Genomic DNA, 20,963 nt, shown 5'->3' on the forward strand with positions numbered 1-20,963 from the left:
TTCTTGGTTTTATTTTAAATATAGTGAATCTTGTGTGTGATCTAGTTTTCAAGAAAGGGAAGTTAATTTGTTTAAAATAAAAATGCAATTATAGTTCTATTCTGCTGAAAACAATGATCAGTGCAGTGCAAATTTTATGACTCAAATTATAATGACTAGTTCAATTAGTATCTTATTTTTATTTCTTCTAGAATACATGCAATGCAGAAAAGTCTTGGGAGGTTTTACTGAGCCTTGTAATAAGTGAACTATCTAAAGGGAAGTTGTACCTTGAAGGAGAAACTGAAGAACTTGGAATGGTATGCATTTTCCGTAGATTAAAAGTGTCACTAACAGTAGTCAAACAATTGTATTTTTGCTACCACATTTTATTTCATGAGGTATGTCTGAGTTATACTACGGATGTGACCAGTTTCTTAACTTCTCTGTGCCTCAGGCACTTTCTAAATAAGACTATAAATTGCAGGTGACTTGCTGATCTGTGTCAGTGAAAGGAGTTGCCACACTGGGAGTTCCCTACACTAGTGAAATCAGAGTCAGAACCTCTTCCCTGTATTACCCGCTATATTGCCAAGTAAATTTTCTAATTAAAATTTTTTTTCTACTTTAGGTTAACCCTATTGCCTGGTCTCCTGATAACATAGAAAGATATTTACAGCAGTTCTGCTTACCTTTTCTCAGGATCACTAGCCTTCTTCAACATCACCTTTTTGGGGGAGATTTACCAAGCTGTCAGGTATGATTGGCAGGGGTTTGTGAAAGTCTAATATCCATACTCTGCCTGGACTTACTGCTAAATGGTTTGCATACTTCTATCATCTTTTACCCATCCCATCCCAGTGATGCTGAACCCTGTCTGCTGATGTACAAACCCCATTCCCTAGCCTCAGCTCTTAGCAAGTTCTCACTTCAAATACACATGTGCCCTCTGGAATACCTGTTTCATAATTAACAAGTTTCTTTTCATTGTAAACCTCTTTGTTTCTCATTCTTCTGACCCTCACTGATACATGACTTCCTACTGATGATACCACTTCCCTCTCTTGTCTTTCCAGTCATAATTTTCTCTCATACTTTCGTATTTACTAGTTGTGATCTGGGAATTGAAATACTCCTTGTTCCTCAACTATCTTCATGTGTTTCCATAAACAAATTCATGTGCTGATGAACAGAGCTTGAGGAAATCATGAAACAGTGCCATGTGGTCCCACTACACATTTATGTTTATAGTCTCACCTGGCTCCTCACTGCTTCAAGTCAAGCCTTCTACTTTACCTTAACTGATTTGCTTTCTACTTTCTACAGTGACTAGTCCAAATCCTCTCATGTCTCCTGAAGGCTTCAGCTGTACCACCTCCTAAAAACCCTAGTTTAAGCCAAGGACATCTCATTTTTTGCATTTATTGAAAAAATTACTGTGGGCTCTCACTTCTCTACTCCTCATATCACATTGCTCAGGCATCTCCCTCACCTGTCTCCTCCTTTACTCTGGTCTAAGATGAAGAGGTTACCTTTCTTCTTGCCAAGGCAGACCCCTCTAGGTTCTCCCTTGACCCTATTCTCTCTTTATTTCTCCAGAAAATTGGTGCCACTATTATCCCTACTCTATCACCCTGTTTATTGGGTTCCTCTCTGTTGCCTATGAGTATCCTATTTCTCCTCCATCCTTAGAAAACCTCAACTTGACCTGGGTGTGACAGAGGATAAATCAAGAATGAAGGAAAGATCATTATCATGGCTATTGTTAATATCAGAAATGAAGCAAAATGTGGGAAAATTAGGAAATGGGTTCCATATTGCAACCCATAACCTCTTTTTGAACGTGATCACTATTATAGGCATGCTGAATTTACCCATTTTGTTTTTTGGCAAAACCTGAATTTCTTGAAGATGGTAAAATTTGCCACATTTTTGTTTTCAGCTTTTGTATTATTATAGAATGCCCTATAGACCACCCATGAAAAATATCTGTCTTTTTGTTTATTTCTTGTTTAATCTGTTTAAAGAGCCATGACTGCGAATGAATAAGCAGAAAATTTACAGATGAGTTTTATTGAGGAAAAAGTAGAAGAAAATAATCCAAACTATACTTGTGAGGTAATAATGTTCAAGCCAACATGAAGAGTCTAGAAAAAATAAACAGGGAGGCAATGAAATTCATGGAGTTTATGTTCATAGAAGCTTTATAGATACAACCTATGTAGAGGCAGCTGGAATAGAGTAGTTGGGCCTGGAGTCAGGAAGATGAGTTCAAATCCATCTCAGACACTTAGTAGCTGTATGACCCTGGGAAAGTCACTTAATCTTTGTCTTCTTCAGTTTCAACTGTTAAATGGGAATAAAAATAGTACCTACCTCCGAGGGTTGTTTTAAGAATCAAATGAGGTAATAGTTATAAAGTGCTTAGTATGGTGCCTGGCACTGGCACAGGATAGGAGCTTAATAAATGCTTGTTCTCCTCTCCCTTCACCCCTACCTCACCATATTTATGTATTACTCAGTGCTTTCAAGTTGTACTTTGTAAACATGTACTCAAAGCAGTCTCAGTTAAGAGTGGTAATATGTGGAACAGATTCTGTTTGTCATAACAAAATTGCTTGTGTCTGTCCTGTATTTCCTTAATAATGCATTTTGGGTAACCCTGACTTAGATTAATTCTTGGTCTAAAAATATAATTCGTTTTCCTAATGCAATAATAATCCTCATTTGGATAGTACTTGAAGGATTTACAAAGTGCTTTATTTAAAGCAATGCTGCGAAGTAGGAGTACAAATTGAATTCTTTTTCTTTTATAAACTGAGGCAGAGAAGTGATTCGTCCATGCTCATATCTAGAAAGCATTAGATGTAAGATTCAAATCGAGATCTCTTGACTCTAAGGCTATCTTTCTTTTTTATTATACCACTTAGAAAACAATTAACTGGGTGATATCTATTTCTTTTCTTAATGTTTTAAATTTTTCATCTTTAAAGGCTGTGGGTTGCTTTTTATTGTTTCGTGATTTCTTTTCAGCTGGTTTCATCATTCACTTTATAAAAAGTGAAATTGTTTTTCCTATTTGCCGCCAGTTCCTTTTCTGTGCTCTGCCTAATTCTTATCATTAATTTAAAATACCATGACTACGTCTTCCTTTTATTTTTTCCTCTATAATTTTACTCACATTGGCTTTTGTTTTTATAAATCATATTTTTTGTTACTAAACAGGCATGGACCTCAAACATCCTTTAATTTATCTCGGCAAGCTTTACATTTTCCTCTTTATGCTCTTTTCTTTCATTGTTTTCCCCCATTTAGTTCCACCCTGCATTTCCCACACTTGTACAGAAGATGTTGTGTTAAAATATATTCCGTTTATGTTTTCTCCTTTGTCTGTTCAATTCTGATTACATATTTTTCTTAACTGTTCTCTTCTATGTCCCTTTTTTAAGGTGAATAATTTTAGTGTTCTGATACATTCATTCTCTCTCTCTCTCTCTGCCTCATACACACACACACACACACACACACACACACTTATTGTTGTTTTATTTAAATAAATTATATAACTCTTGATAGTTGCTAAAGTGGTCTATCTTACAGATGAAGAAATTGTGTCTCTCCTAACAAACCTTTTGGATCCAGAGATGAATTCTCTTAATTTGCTGATTGGTCACATTGTCCTCACTATAGAGGATTCCTTTTTGGATAAAATCTCAATTAAACCATACAGAATAGGGATCCTATTGTTAATGGATTGTGGATAAGATTATTTTCCTTTTGTTTTTTATTTCAGCAAACATTAAGTGCCTAATATGTACAAGGTACTGGGTTAGTTCATCTATATAAAAAGATGAACATGTAGGAATGTAAACAAAATAGTTCAACTTTAGTAAGTCTCTTATGAATTCTTTTTCTTGTTTACCTTTTCATGCTTCTCTTGATTCTTGTATTTGAAAGTCAGATTTTCTATTCAGCTCTGGTCTTTTCATTGAGAAAGCTTAAAAGTCCTCTGTTTTATTGAAAATCCATATTTTGCCTTGGAGCATGATACTCAGTTTTGCTGGGTAGGTGATTCTTGGTTTTAATCCTAGCTCCTTTGACCTCCAGAATATCATATTCCAAGCCCTCAGATCCCTTAACGTAGAAGCTGCTAGATCTTGTGTTTTCTGATTGTGTTTCCAAATATTCAGATTTTTTCTTGCTGCTTGCAGTATTTCCTCTTTGACCTGGAAAATCTGGAATTTGGTGACAATATTCCTAGGAGTTTTCCTTTTGGCATCTTTTTCAAGAGGCGATCAGTGGATTCTTTCAATTTCTATTTTACCTTCTGGTTCTAGAATATCAGGGCAGTTTTCCTTGGTAATTTCTTGAAAGGTGATGTCTAAGCTCTTTTTTTGATCATGGCTTTCAGGTAGTCCAGTAATTTTTATATAATCTCCCCTGGGATCTATTCTCCAGGTCAATGATTTTTCCAATGAGATATTTCACATTGTCCTCCATTTTTTCATTCCTTTGTGCTTTATAATGTCTTGATTTCTCATAAAGTCACTAGCTTCCACTTGATCCAATCTAATTTTTAAGGTAGTGTTTTCTTCAGTGGTCTTTTGGACTTCCTTTTCCATTTGGCTAATTCTGCCTTTCAAGGCATTCTTTTCCTCATTGGCTTTTTGGAGCTCTTTTGCCATTTGAGTTAGTCTATTCTTTAAGGTGTTATTTTCTTCAGTATTTTTTTGGGTCTCCTTTAGCAAGTCGTTGACTTGTTTTTCATGGTTTTCTTGCATCACTCTCATTTCTCCTCCCAATTTTTCCTCTACTTCTCTTACTTGCTTTTCCAAATCCTTTTAGAGCTCTTCATGGCCTGAGACCAGTTCATATTTTTCTTGTAGGCTTTTGATGTATGCTCTTTGATTTTGTTGACTTCTTCTGGCTGTATGTTTTGATCTTCTTTGTCACCAGAAAAGGAATCTAGAGTTTGAGTTTGAGTCTGAGTTCATGTTCACTGCCTGTTCATGTTCCCAGCCAGCTACTTGACCCTTGAGCTTTTTGTCAGTGTGTGACTGCTTGTAGAGTAGAGAGTACTTTGTCCCAAGCTTTAGGGTCCAAGCGCTGCTGTTTTCAGAGCTACTTCTACTCCACCTCACCGCAGGCTCTGCCACATAAACACTCCTCCTCCCCCAAGAACCATCAACCAGGACCGCAAGACAGATCCAAGCAGGATACCACAAGAGAACCTGCCTCTGTGCCCACAAAGTGCTCCTTGCACTCCTGCTCTGATCTGATGTGAGATTCTTCCCACCGTGTGAGCCAGGGACTCGGGAGGCAACTGACACCAGACCTCTGGAAGCAGCCTCAGGAGCTGCCTGCTGCACCACCTCCGCCACCCCCAGGAATGGGGCCGGACTGCTCTAAACTTGATCCCGCAGTTTCCTACTAACCTATTCTTTGGCATTTGTGGGTTGAGAAGTCTGGTAACTGCCACAGCTCAGTGATTCATGGTGCTAAGGCCTGTTCTAGCTGACTGACTCCCAGTCTGGTCTGTCCTGGAGCGGACTCACAGCTGGGCTGTGCTCCGCTCCCAGCACCATGTGATAGAGCCTTCCCAGCCACCATCCAGGCTCTCCTGGGCTGGAGACCTGTTTCCCTCTATTATTTCGTGGGTTCCGCAGCTCTAGAATTAGTTCAGAGCCATTTTCTACAGGTATTTGGAGGGATTTTGGGGAGAGCTTAAGCAAGTCCCTGCTTTCCAGCTGCCATCTTGACTCCGCCCCAACAATCTTATTTTAATCCAGCATATACATATAAACTCACTTAGTTCAGGAGGAAAAGCCAGCAACCTGAATTTCAGAGAAAGTGCAAACAAGTTACAAACATACACAATATAAACAGACCAGATCACAGTTCATAGTTACCAAGAAACCATCAACATCTGGGTTTGCTAGCCGGGGAGCTCTTAACAATGGCTGGCCCAGAGTCATGTGCCACTCCTCCTGTGGCTCAGAGCCCCAAGCAAACAATTCTGTTCTCTCTTTTTATAGTCTGTAGAGGTCATTAAATGTCATCTGAGGGACCAGAACTTAGGCAACTGCTGTTGGCTCTGGTCTTAGCAACTCTCCTTAGGGCCCTGGGGGCTTCCCACTTCTCTCAAACTATGGAACTAGTTTGCTAACCAGCCTGGGGCTTTGTACCTTGTAGTAAAAGCGCATGGGCCTGGGGTTTAGCACCTAGTAAGACTCAATCAAAGACAATTAATTTAGCATTGTAAAACAGTAAAAAAAAAAAAAAAAAAAAAGTCCCAACTTAATGTAAGGGAAAGCAGAATGGATTGCTTTGGGAAATTTCAGAGTTCTTTTAATGATACTTCCCCCCCCCCAAAGCCCCCCAGCTCTTCCCTGAAACAAAGGACCAGTATTCTCCTAGTGTTATTCTATAGCTGTAAGTCATGAAATGCTACAGTCTTTAAAGAATTGAAGTTGAGGATAGAAAAGCACAGTAGTGGGCACGATGAGTGGGTAGGCTTCAATACATTTCATATAAGAAATTATTCAGGTTGGATAGCATAAAACATATTTGACTAGGAAAAAAAGGTGAACCAAACATTTATTAAGATCTAGAGATAACCTAGCTTCACTAGGTATCCACTTGATGTCAGGAGATCTTGGTTCCTTGCGCATTGGTCAGATCCCCAGGATTTGGACAAGAGTCATGTAGGATAATCAGGCACGGAGGAGTTGCAGTTTTCATTGTTGAAGGTAGTACTCATACCAATGACATCACAGATCTTCTCGAGCTCTGGAGATGGTCTGGGTACTTCATTAATACCCTCAACATCTAAGGGAACCAGAAGGCCTCTGTCATGTTGGGTGTGTCCAATATAGATAAAAATCACAGAATGAGGAAGTGGATATGAAGGGCTTGTCACTTGCACTGATGGAGGAGTACCCAAAATGGACTGGCAGGTGCTAGTACAGATGCAGAGATAATTAAGACATGATGATATAATTTCACTGAGAAAAAGTCTTTATTATGTATATGAGTGTCATTATTCTCTGGTACTTTTAAATCTTATTATAAAAAACTAAATTGCTCTGTTTTATACATTTTTCCTCTTTGCTGAGCATTTGGAGGACCCTTGAAAGCAGCATCAGTTATATGCTTATATTAGTCTTTTTAAAAAAATAATATGTTTTGATTGATTACTTTTTTCTTAGCATTTTGTATCATTCTTTTACTTTTGTTCTGCCTGCGTTTGAAAGCAACAGCCCTCCAATTTGAGTAACTCTTTTAATGTGAATTCTCTCATCCAGAAAATAAGTAGACATGTTTCTTGAATAAAATTTGAGAAACATACTGGAAGCTGGTTGAATAAGTAACTACAATTAGAATTTATGGGAAAGGGAAGCATAAAATGTGATATACTAGAATGGAGCAAATGTGAAATGCATATTTAATATCTGCTAGATAGCAAATGATGAAAACATTTTTATAATAACTTTAATTTTCTTTTTGGGGGGGTGTTTTCTTGAGAGGGAAAGGCAAGGCAGTTGGGGTTAAGTGACTTGTCCAAGGTCACACAGCTAGCACATGTGTCAAATGTCTAAGGCCGGATTTGAACTCAGGTCCTCATGACTCCAGGGGCATTAATGCATTAAGCTGTTTTGGTCTAATTCCATTTCTTCTACTAAACTTTTTCTGACTGCAGTGATTAAAGGTAGATATTCTCCCAAATTTTTTCAGGAAAATACACCTTATCTTCTGTAAAAATTTATGAAAAGCAGTAGTCTCTAGCAGTATTGTCTTTCCTTTGATCTTGACAGTCTATCAATACTTAAGAGGCAGCTAGATAGTTATTGGTTAGAGTGCTGGGCTTGGAGTTAGGAAGACCTGAGTTCAAATTCTACCTCCACCGCCTGCTATCCCTATGACTCCAGAAGGGTTACTTACCCTTGCTTAGCCCCAATTTCTGCATCTATCAAATGGGGATGATAAGAGCTCCTACTTTACAGGGTTGTTGTGAAGATCACATGAAATAACTTGCATTTTTAAGGACTTTGCAAACCTTAAAGTGCTTTATAAATGTTAGCTATTACTACTTTAAATTCCTAATAATCTGATAAATATTTATTAGTTTATTGATAGAAAAAAGTGTAAACTCACTTTGGAGGATTTGTAGATTGTGCCTTTCTTGAAAAGAATTGTGAAAAACCACATTCTTAAAAACAATAAAGCTTTTGTCTTTTTTGTTTTCTTTAGAATATCCTGTGTAAAGTATGGCAGAATTTATCTCTCATTTCTGTCCTCAGGTTGGTAGGAGGGTGTTAGGTGAAAGGAAAGGCCTTTATCCTGTCTTGAACTTTTCTTTTTTCTTAGGTTGTCCTTTCAACTTTTTTCTTTACTTTAACCCATATCTTTTAATTTTCTTTCATATCTGTCTCATGTTAAGCACTTTACCAACCTTAAAATACTATTATATAAATGCTATTACTATTATTAATTATTACATAGGTGATCCTGAAACATTTACTAGAACCCACAGAATACTGTGAGGCTAATGCGGTTATACTCTGAATTTTTATCCTCTCAACATAATTTGAACTAAAGTAATGTTGCTGAATTCCTCTCAGTAATTAATTTAATTCTATGCTTCTAGTTTCTTTTTGTTGTTGTTGCTGTTGTTGTTGTGCTATTTGCATTAAAAATGAATGCTGCCTTTAAGTAATATTGTAATGGAGTTTTATGATTCCTTTTCTTAAGGGTTTTCTACATTAATGTGTGGTTGTATTTTTTTTTGCTCTGCATGTTATTTTGGCTTTTACGTAGTATTTTCCACTGTAGCTGTTCATGTCAGTGAAAACCAGTTTTGAGGTTTTTGCCTATCACATTTTGGCATTTTTAAGATAATCAAACTTTTCATTATTAAAAAGAGCCCTTCCAGGTCAGAACACATATCTTTAATGGAGTTCTGACTGCCCTGGTTTGCATTTCACTATGTTGGTGCGTTAAATTTATTGATTCACAATTTAAAATCCACATCCAGACTTTTTAATTCCTTAAAATTTCTCCTGTTTATGAATGCATACCAACCCAGGAGCTTGGCAGCCTTTTTAGTCCAGCCTTCAACTCCTACAGGCTTCATTGAGACCTTGTATGTTACCTGTCTTTCTGATTCAACACAACTTCTATCTGCATCTGAACTCAATCTGATTTTGTAGGTGTATTCTATAAAAGCATCTATGTTTGTGACAGCTTCCCTTATTTGGATAAATGTTTGGGGCCAGACAGAATTGTGGAAACCAATTAATCAGCTCTTTAAAGATAAACATTATTAAATTCTAAGCTGTTTTTAAAAACATATAATTATTTCTCCACTGAAACCCTACTCAAGTTCTTCAGTATTGCATGGAAGTGATCTTGGGTTCTCAAAGGCAATGCCAACAGAATGTAAACTCTGCCAAGTCTTACTAAGCTTGAATAACTTTGGGAATTTGCTCAGTGATCAAATGTGTGTCTTCTGTCTAAAGAAGTCTAGCTAAGTTTGGAGAGGCTGATCACCAGGTTGAGTGTGAGGTGACTAATCTGTCACAGCAATTCACAAAAAACATCTGAGGAGTTGTAAAAAGGTTGTGGCTTGCAACAGTGTAAACAGTATTCACATGGGTGAAATGATCAATCCTCAAAACATTATTGTACAGACTGAATTATAAAAGCGTATTTTTGTATTTTATACCCTCATTAATTAAATTTTAGAGGAGAATATTTTGAGCAGAATGGACGTAGTGTATCTAGGAACAACTTTTTTCTTTCTCATCTCATTTTTCTTTAGCTGGTTCAGCCAGAAAACTGACCTTTTACTATCCCACATTCATTGGTAAGGAAGAACATACATATGAGTTTTATTATAATAGGAAATGCATTTCACAAAATGATGTGAAAATTTTCTGTTTGATGTTGAAAAGGAAGAAGAAGAATTTACTGTTCTTGCTAGCTGCTTGGGGCTTCTGCCATCTTTTAGTCAAACAGCTCATCCATTCACCAGCGCCTCCTGCCTTGACTGGCCTGTTCCAGCATTTGACATCATACCTCAGTGGTGCTTTGAAGTAACTTCATTTTCTGAAAGACATGCAGAACAAGTAAAGGTATGTAAAGAAAGAATTTGCTTGACATTCTGGCCATGTACTAATGGGTAAAAGATAAAGTAATTTATAATTCTTTAATAATCAATGTTTGAAAGAACTGAATAAAAATGCCTTTGCTTGAGAAGAAAAAGCCAATATTTTAGGAAGATGTTTCATATTATTTGTCATTTCTTTGACAATAGTATTTGCTTACTTTTAAAAAATTGGCCTTTTCTTTCATAAATAATGAGATACATATATTTTGTAATTAATTACAGAGGGGACTTTTGCTCCACTGAATCTCTTGGATTGTTGTTATATTTAACTCATGAGTGATAGGATCATTATGTGGGGTTTCTGCAGCTCACATTTTATATTAATAAACTCATACTTAATTTTATCCATTATAAGTATGATTTGTATAGCACTATTTAATAGTGAAGTAACCTGATATTATAAAACTCACTTTCTAACTTTTACATGCAGCTGGATGCACACATCCTAAGTAAATTTTGATGAAAAATATAAGTATATTGATACAGTTTTCATATTTTAAGGAAGGAAATTTATAAAAAGTTGTTGGTCTGATACTTCACAGGCTCACTGAATTTTGAGATGTAAGTGACATTATTAGCAGCCATCTTATCCACCTCCTACCTCCAAAAAATATTGTAAAATACCTTTAGAACTTGAATGACTCCATCCTCCCCTGTGCCCCCTCCCCCGCCATCCAAGACAACTCATTCCACTTTTAGATAGCTCATGGTTTTTGGATTTTTTCCTTATATTGATTTTAAATATGTCTCTTGTCGACTTACACCCATTGTTCCTAGTTTTGCCTTTTGGAACCAAAGATAATGAGTATAATCTCCCCTACCACATGAAACACCTTTAGCAGCAAGGTGGCATGGTGGATAGAGCTCTAGGTCTGGAGTCAGGGACATTCATCTTCCTGAGTTCAAATCCAACCTCAGACACTTATATCTGTGCAGCCCTGGGCAAGTCACTAAACCCTGTTTGTCTCAGTTTCTTCATCTGTAAAATGAGCTAGAGAAGGAAATGGCAAATCACTCCAGTATATCTGCCAAGAAAACCCCCAGTGGAGTCACAAAGAATCAGACATGACTGAAACAACTGAACAACAACAATCCTTTACCTCACAAGTCTTCCCTTCTGCAGGGTAAATACCTCTAGTTCCTTCAACCATTGTTCATGTGTCGTAGACTTAAGGCTTTTCAACATCTTTGTTATCCTCCTATATGTTGTCCAGCACATCAGTGTCCTTTCCAAACTGTAGCACTCAGAACTAAAAGTAATACTCCCAATGTGCTGTGGCATGACTATCACCTTATTTTTGGAAATTATGCCTTTCTTTATAAAGCTGAAGATGCACTAGCTTTTATGGTTGCTGTATCACACTCACTTATACTGAACTTGAACTAAAACCTTCCAATCATTTTTAGATAAATTGCTGTGTAATAAACACTCCCTAATCACATTGTAAACATGATTTTTTGGAACTCAAGTGTAAGAATTTACATTTTTTTTCCATATGAAATTTTATCATTTTAGATTCAGTTGTATTCTAATGCAGCAAAGTGGTATAGCTAGAGCACTGGACTTGGAGTCAGGAAGATCTGAGTTCAAATGTAGCCTCAAACACTTAGTACCTGTGTTTTATTAGCAAGTCACTTAATCTCTATCTACCTCTATTTCCTTATCTGGGAGAAGAAATGAAGATAACAGTAGAATCCACCTCTCAGGATTGTTGTGAGGCAAATGTGATGTTATTTGTAACATGCATTGCAAACTTTAAAGTCCTATATAAATGCTAAACCTGTTCTGATTTTTCTAGACTTTCAAAATATCTTTGGATCCTTTCAGTCATGCAGTGTGTTATCTATCCCTCATAGCTTTTAGTAATCTGTACATTTGATAAGCCTGTCATTTCTGCCTTTATTCAAAGCATTAATCAAAAGGTTAATCAGCATAGAGCCAAGCACAGGTCCATGTGGTACTTCGCTGAAGAGTTCCATTCTGCAAGCTCCAAATCATCTAAATATATTCTCATCTAGACCATATCTCTGTCTTTCCCAGAAGAATAAAATGTGATAATTTATGAAAATTTTGCTTAAATCTAGGTAAATTATATTTATAGCATTCCTCTGATCTACCAGCTAGGTAATCCTTTCAAAAAAGTAAATTGGGTTAATCCAGCATGATCTCTTCTTCTTAAAGACATGCTGGTTATTTGTGATCACCACTTTCTTTTCCATGGATATTGATGTCCACTAGCTATCTTTTAAAAAATCCATTCTATAATTTCTCTGGAATTTAAATCACCTTCACTGGCCTGTACTTTAAATATTTTCTTCCTCTGTTTTGTTTTTTATAATTCTCTTTCTCTAGGTTTGCAGTACATTTTTCTTGAACAGTCTTTCAGAAATCATTGATGGCAGTTCAGAGATCACATCCACCAATTTTTTCAAGTGTCTGAGGATGTAATTTATCTTAGTCCAAGTGACTGAATTAATCAAAGGCAGCTAGTGCTCTCTTACCCTAACCTTACATATAAACTATTTAGTCATATTTTATCTGACCTCTCTGTTTCAGGTGTCATTTACAGAACCCCCTCTAACCAAAGAATTGAGCTATTCTACCCTCTGTTGTTATTTATTGGCCTTTCATACATCCTGAACAACTGCTGTCCATTCTTTGATTTTCTGTTTTCCCCCCAAAATAACTTAAAAAATAACAAAACCGTTTTGCTTTTAGTTGTCCTTAGTCTTCTGCACCAGCCTCAGCTTCATCCGAGCCATGGCACTTAGGATATTATTGGTTTTTTTGGGGAGGCAATTGGGGTTAAGCGACTTGCCCAAGGTCATTCATCTAGTAAGTGGTTAAGATCAGATTTGAACTCAGGACCTCCTAACTCCAGAGCTGGTGCTATATCCACTTCACCACCTAGCTGTCCCTTATGATACTGTTCTTGCAAGACCATGCCTTGCTTTTCTATTCATTCTTGGTGTTACATTCTCCTGTTTCCATGTTCCCTTAGTTAACTCTAAATTGATGTTTTCTTGTGATGTACATTACTGTCTTCAGATTTTTTCTTCCTCATTGAAATTGCTCCCCTTTGTTTTTAGAATTCCTTGTAAAATAAAAATAATGTTTGAAAAAGAAAAATACATTTTCACATGACTTCGCATATGTAATGGCTGTCGTATTACTTACCTTTTCAATATTTGGGGGAGGGGCTTCAGGGAGAGAGAGAATTTGGAACTCAAAATTTTGAAAGTGAATATTAAAGTTTAATTCTCAAGTTTCTCATCCCTTTTGGATTGACTTTGCCTATAGAATTTTAGCCTGTGGGATCAACCATTCAGCAAGCATTTAAGTACTTCAGATTAGCCAGTATATAGATGTGGAGTATTATGTTAAGAAACAGCAAGTAAATTGAGTGTAACTGGATCAGTTAGTATGTGGAGAGGAGTGTGAGAAGACCAGAAAGTTAGAAAGGAGCCAGTTTGTGAAGAGCTTCAGTACCAAACAGTAGACTTTATATGTTACAATGGTGGTAGTAGATAACCACTGAAGTTTATTGAATAAGGGTAGTGGTGATATAGTCCAGTCTATGCTTTTGAGAAATCACTTTGGCAGCTATGTAGAAGGTGGATGGACATGAGGAGAGATTTGAAGCTGGGAAGTCAATGGAAGGCTGTTGTAATAGTTGAGGCAAAACATGGCATGAACCTTAATTGGAGTGTTGGTTGTGTGAGTGGAGAGAGAGGGATATCAGAGAGGCAAAGCCTGAAAACTCAAGGTTTGACAACTGGATGGATATGAGTAGAGAAAACAAGTTGAGGAGGATGTTAAGGTTACAGACCCAGATGACTGGAAGGATGGAGATGTTCTCAATAGTTTTTTTTTTTAAGAAGTTTGGAAGAGAGGTGGGTGTAGAGGAAAAGTTAATGAGTTCTGTCTCAACTACATTGAGTTTGACATGCTTACAAGACATCTAGATACAAAAGGCTGTTTGTGATGAGAACCTGGTACTCAGGAAAGGAGTTTGGGTTGGATGTATAGATCTGTGAATCATTTGTATAGATTTGATCATTGAAACTATGGAAACCGATGAGATCAAGTGAAAGCGTATAGAGAAAAAGAGGTCCTAGAACATATTCTTGGGTGACACCCACAGTTTGGGAAGACAACAGGATAAAGGGTTTGATAAAGGAGGCTGAGAAAGAGGAGCCAGACAGTAAGAGAAGAATCAGAAGACAAAAATGTTACAAAAACCAAAGAGGAGAGAACATGCATGAGGAGATGGGCAAGTGTTAAATACTTTAGAGAGGTGAAGAAGGAGGATAGAGAAAAAGCCATTGGATTTGGCAGTTAAGAGATAGATGATTGGTAACTTTGGAGAGAGCAGTTTCAGATGACCACTCCCTTCTCCTACATAATCTCTTCCCTGAGTTTTCATATTCTCTCCTGATTCTCTTGTCTGACTGCTCCTTCTCAGTCCCTTTTGCTAGATCATCATTAATATCCCAACTCCTAACTGTGAGTGTATCCCGTGGCTCTTTCTTTCTGTACTCTTACTTAAGGACCTCATCATTTTTTGATTCAATCGTCATTTCTGTCCATTCCTATACCACAAACTTAAATTTGGACATTTCAAACAGAATGTTCCATATAGTTCTTAAACTCAGTATGTCAAAACAGACATACTGTTTCCCCCACCCGCACCGCCCAAACTCACCTCTCTTACAAACTTTCTTTCTATCAAAGGCACCACCATGCTTCCAGGCTCTTGGGTTTACAATCCAGAATTACCCTGGACTCCTTATTCTCTCTTGCCCCACTTTTACAGTCAGTTGCCAGTCCTGTCAATTCTACTTCTACAGCGAGTCTCTACAAGTTTCCCTCTCTCCTGTCACATGAATCATAGCTCAGGTCCTTATCAACTTTCTTCAGGCTGGACTACTGCAGTCGCTTCTGAATTGATCTCTTGGCTTCAAGTCTCTCTGTACAGTGACCAAAGTGTTTTCCTAAAACACTGGTCTGATCAGGTCATTCCCATGGCTCCCTATTTATTACCTGTAGGTTTAAATATAAACTCATTTTTCTGATGTTTAAAGTTTGTCACAACCTGGACTCATCCTACCTTTCTATACTTTACTATATATCATTCCCCTTCATGAACACTAGATACAGCTAAACTTTTATTGTTCTTCACACATATCCTGTGAGTCCCTCATGCCTGGAATGTACTTACCTCAACTCTACCTTTTAGAATCCTAGCTCCCCCTACCCCCTCCATATTAGTGTTTTTCCCCAATAATTGTCTTGTTTATACCCATGTATGTGCATGTTGTCTCCCTAGCTAGATTGTGAGCTCCTCTGAAGCAGGAACTGTGTTTCTATCCTCAGTGCCTGCCACAATGCCTAGTTCATAGTAGATATTCATAAATGCTTGTTGATTGATTGATTACCCGCTTTTGGCAGAAAGCTCCAAGAGACAGCTGATAACTCAAGTCCTCCATCACTACTGTATCTTGTTGCTATGTCAGGCTTATAATCTGTTTTTTCAACTCCTCTTCTGTTTCTTCTTTATGTTCAGGTGGTCTGATAGCAAAATGACTTCTGTATCTTCTGTTTGTCTTCACCCAGATGCTTTCCGTTGTACTTTCCTACTCTTGTTTCTGGATTTCTACACATGAATATATCTTTTAAATAAGCAATTCTACTTCACTTTCCCCTTTTACCTGAGATCATATTGACCTTGTTACATTAGGTTTTCTGATTCATCTTGCTAGTTGCATAAACTTGTGCATTTGAGTCTATGGTTTTTACTATTTATTCCCTTCTTGGATTTTGTCCTAAGTGAATTCTGGGAGTCTCAACTGCTATTTTTCTTTACATACTGTAGTTTCCCTTTATGGCATGTATATTGGTTGATAAATGTAGGCAATTTTTTTCCCTCCTCCTACCTTCCTTCTTTACTTTTAAAGCCCTTTTGATTAGTTTTGCAAGACACTTAGAAAATGCATTCACACAGTTTTTCGTTTCCCAAAACTACTTTTATTGTCTGTATTTCTGCCTTCAATGGGTAGAAGAGATGAAAGCAATAGAATTTCTTTAGTGTCAAGGATTGCATTCATGTTCTGAAATCATTCGTGCTATTTCTAGCAGTATAATTCCCTTTTAGAAGAAGGGACCTGATCTAACCAGCTAGAATAATAGATTGACCTGTAACATATGGTATCATGTATTTTTTTAAAGAGGAAAGTTTAAACGCAAAATTTAAAGCATCCTGTTGTAAATGTAATTAAAACATGAACTCCCTTTTAAAAAATAAATGTATTCTTTGATTACTAAAGAGTAATGTTAAAGGGTATTGATTTTTTTCCTTAAATCAACCAAGCATGTTACACCATGTTATATTCTTATTACCTATGTTTCCTTTCTTGGGAAAAAAAGTATGGGAAAAAATTTTTAAGCTTTGATTTCAATAGTAGAATCACATCATCTTAATGATTATTTTTTGTAATGTTTTAGGTTTTGCTTATCCAGGAGTCAAAATGGGATTTGCCACATTTATTACAGTTGCCAGAGAACTATAATACCATCTTTCAGTACTACCACAGAAAAACCTGTAGTGTCTGCACTAAAGTTCCTAAAGATCCTGCTGTTTGTCTTGTTTGTGGTACTTTTGTCTGCTTGAAGGGACTTTGCTGCAAACAACAAAGTTACTGCGAATGTGTGCTGGTAAGAGACAGCAAAAGACCTAACATTTTTTAAACGAAAGTTTTTAATTATCCATATTCAACTACTCAGATACTCCTTCATAGAGCAAGGATTCTTAATCTTTTTTGTGTCATGGATGCCTTTGGCAGTTTGGTGAAATCTGTGGACATTTTCTTACAATAATATTTTTAAATGCATAAAACAAAATGCATAGGATTACAAATGAAACCAATTATGTTGAAATACACTTATCGGAATTTTTTTTAAAGTTCACAGACCCGAGGTTAAGAATCCATGCCTTAGAGAGAAAGGATATAGTTTTCTTTCTTCATCTAGAGGAAGGACAGAGGAATAGTACTTGAGGATAAAGCCGAGTGGAATATCCTTAAGATTATGTTAGTTTATCTTCATCCTTCCCCTTTCATATTTCATACCATTTAACGATGAATTGTGTTGACCATGCATTTGCACGGTACTGAATCACCCAATATTCTAATGTAGTTTTTCACTTCTTATATCCCAAATATACTTTAAAATGCCATATAATGTAATAAAATCTTAGCATGAGGATTACATATTCAGTTATTATTAAACCTTTATAAAAAGAAAATGCTCCTTAATGACTGGACTCCTATATTTGGAAGACATTTGAATAGTTCACTCTTGATTTTATTATGAAGTTGTTAGTCCATTAATGGGATTTTAAAAATATTTTTTAAAGCATTCTCAGAACTGTGGTGCCGGAACAGGAATATTCCTTTTGATCAATGCATCGGTAATTATCATTATTCGAGGCCACCGTTTCTGCCTCTGGGGTTCTGTTTATCTAGATGCACATGGTGAAGAAGACCGGGATCTTAGGTAAGATACTAAGAGGGTTACCCTCATTAAACTGATAGTGTACAGAAACCACTATAAAGTAGTATTAGGGCAGGTGTCAGAATTAGAAGTAAAATTGTTGCCATGGGAAAATCATGTTAAATAACTGTCACTCTGTTAGTTCTAGCTTTATCCCATTTCATAATGTGGATTTCTGAAGATACCAATTTGAGTTGTTTGTAACTTGAGTTTTGTGAGATTTCCCCCCCATAAGCATGCAGTCCCCAAATACCAGCAAACAAAAAGCAAAAAACAGAAAAGGAAAAAAAATAACCTATATAACTTGATTGTCACAAAGAATTAGCTCAAACAGAAATGACGAACTAAATTTCTCTGGATTAATTGTGTTAATGTTCACTTTTCTTTCTAGACGTGGCAAGCCTCTCTACATTTGCAAGGAAAGATACAAAGTTCTTGAACAGCAGTGGGTTTCTCATACTTTTGATCACATCAATAAAAGATGGGGTCCACATTATAATGGGCTATAAATCATCTATTACCTGCAGCTTCACACCATATCATCCATCACCTTTACTAAGAATCCAGCTTTACAAAGATAAGCTTTAACTTAATTTGGGGGATTAACTCACTGGAAAAAATGAAACCATGCCATTTTTTAAGCCTTTCAATAATTAGGTGCTGTTGATACTACATTAATGGTACTATAACTTAAAAAAAAATCTTTGGGAGGGCATGAAAAGTTTAATTTCCTTGGTACTCATGCTTTTTGTTTATTCCACTATTGATAAGAAGCACAAGTTGTTCTCAGAATTATTTAAAAGTGAGATCTCCCAACAATGCGTTGAAATATTTCTTTGATATTTTGAGTGGATTTGAGTTATTGCAGGTTTACTGCTTCCACATCCTTTGTGTTTAATTTGCATCTACTAAACATATTGCACCATTTTTTCTTTCCATTTCTTGTGTTGATTTGGGATTTTTGCTTGCTACATATGTAATTATATACGACAATTGTAAAACATGATTTATGTGAGATATTGTATAGTAAAAGTTGGTCTAACAGTAGAACTTAAAAAAAATCCACTTATTGTGAGAGGTCTGTTAAAAGCTTTCAGACTTTGCTGAAAACCTAACTCATTCTCAGGAATTTCATAAATATTATCCCCAGGTAAATAAATAAAATAGCTGTAAAATAATTAGATTGCTACTGTTAATGTAATACAGTATACTCTTTTTCTTTTGCTCCTTCAAAAAACAAAATTTGCCATTACAATTGGGTGAATTATTAGTGGTAGTAATATATAGATTTTACTATATATACAAATTTTCTAAGACCATACAACATGACAGATTCTAATTACAACCATGCATGCCTGCCTTTCATTATCAACCCAGATATGTTGTTTGAGTGATTGAATTGGAAATATGCAGACTACCCTAAAAATGAAACATGATTTTGGATCTTTCCTGTCAACTCAAGAAATTCATCTGTATTGTGTTTGTGCAGAGTAATCACTGATTTTTCTGCTTGATTTCCTTTAAAAAGAAAAAAAAAAGCTAAACAGAAGTGGCCCTGGTTTGAATGACTGCATCTATATTCTCGGAAGAATGCTGGAGAAGCAGTTTATGTTTATAGTGTTTTTAATTCAGCAAGAATAAAAAAGATTGACCTTAAATCCACATCTATGTAAGAGAGGGAGAGTATGGACAAAAAATGCTACCAAACAATTTTTCAAATGATCCAGACATTGGTTGATTATTTCATATAAAATGCTGTCAAAACCATTCCTAGTACTTTTGACTTTCATAGTTTGTTCTGTAAAATAAAATTTTTACATGTAAAATAAAAGACAAAAACATCTAGTGATAAAACATATAAAAATAAAAGCAGATCCATGTTCTAAGATCTAATTGAATGATATCATGTCAAAATGATAGAAATGACAGTCTAGCATCCAAATAAAGAAAATCAAACAGTTCATTTTCCAAACAGGCTCAAACAGTTGGGATTTGACCATTAGATCTACAATAGAATACATGGTAATGGCTTGCTATTTTTATATACATTTCCCAAATATTAACATAACTTTCTGTAAGACTAGAATGATTCTATTTCACTAACTGAATAGCTATGTGTTTTCCAACATGTTGCCACTTTTTTTAATACTGTACCATAAGTTCAGCCTGTAATATTTTTTTGCATTGGTTGTTATGAATACCAGGCCATTTTGTAAGTGTGGTTGATGAGCAAAATGTTAATTTACATCTCCAGTATGATACCATTACAGGACTCATGAACTTGAATAATTCTGTAGTTTGAAACTCTGATGCTCTATTTACAAGGTATAATGTATCCAGAATTTGATTATTACATATTTAAAATGGAATGTTTTATGGTTGTGCATATGGATGTGAAGTGAAAATATTAGCCTTAACTTTAAAAATCTGGGTATTTGATAGTGTTTATTTTGATATTGGTGAATTAGTCACCAGTAAATTTTGAAAAAAGCACTTGGTTGAAAATTGTACTTGAATACATACATGCATGCTGCTAAACTATAACTTTGATTTTCCCCATAACTTTTATAAGCCCAATTTATAAGCCCACTTTGAAAAATAACAGGTCCAAGTTAGAGTGATGTGTGTGTATATTATTATTAAAAAAATGTACTGGTGTGATATCTTGTATGAATGATCATTTAAGTACAGTACATTACTGTAGATGCTAAATCAATCTTTATAATTAATCAGAAAATACAAAACTAGGAATAATCAACATTGTAAAATATGTTAATAAAAACCTACTGTCATTTCGTGTGAGAATTTTTTTGCCCATGTTTATATGTCATTGTGTTTCATTGTAGTTGTCACTTGCAGGCTTTGTTACTATTTTCCATGTCTCTTGTTTGCCTAACAGGAAGCCTAATGCCTTTGCTCAGAAAAGCTACCCTGATAGTTCTATACCAGTATGTTCTAAACCCAAATTAGTACCCAAATGAACCTCATCTAAAATTGTGCTTTTTTTTTTCCTAAAACTATTTCTTCCTACTGCCCTGCCTATGACCACCCTACAACTCACTAACAAGTTGCCATTTGAGTTTTCTATTATCATCCAGTTGGTTTGGGTCAGTAGAATTGTTATAGCAAGTTCTTTTTAAGTGCTGCTTGAATCATTGATAACATTGACTCAGTATTGAGAATTTTTGGGTGATCCGGTGCTGAGGTAACAGCACAAAGGGCTGCACTGGAATTTATTAATGTATGTCACTTATGGAAGAATAC

General features: G+C 36.0%; 1 protein-coding gene across 3 annotated transcripts in view; it reads left to right on the forward strand.

Annotated features, from left to right (window-relative positions):
• The window catches only part of UBR3 (ubiquitin protein ligase E3 component n-recognin 3), a 312,264-nt gene extending 291,760 nt beyond the window's left edge, over nt 1-20,504 (forward strand). For all 3 annotated transcript variants that reach the window (XM_036747217.1, XM_036747219.1, XM_036747218.1), the window contains exons 34-39: nt 192-299; nt 611-736; nt 9,933-10,112; nt 16,653-16,862; nt 17,563-17,702; nt 18,091-20,504. In XM_036747217.1, coding sequence (XP_036603112.1) covers nt 192-299; nt 611-736; nt 9,933-10,112; nt 16,653-16,862; nt 17,563-17,702; nt 18,091-18,208 — 882 coding nt within the window. In that variant the 3' untranslated portion in view covers nt 18,209-20,504. The remainder of the gene's footprint in view (nt 1-191; nt 300-610; nt 737-9,932; nt 10,113-16,652; nt 16,863-17,562; nt 17,703-18,090) is intronic.
• Nucleotides 20,505-20,963: the final 459 nt, after the last annotated feature.

Source organism: Trichosurus vulpecula, chromosome 2, assembly GCF_011100635.1.
Source record: "Trichosurus vulpecula isolate mTriVul1 chromosome 2, mTriVul1.pri, whole genome shotgun sequence".
Lineage (NCBI taxonomy): Eukaryota > Metazoa > Chordata > Mammalia > Diprotodontia > Phalangeridae > Trichosurus > Trichosurus vulpecula.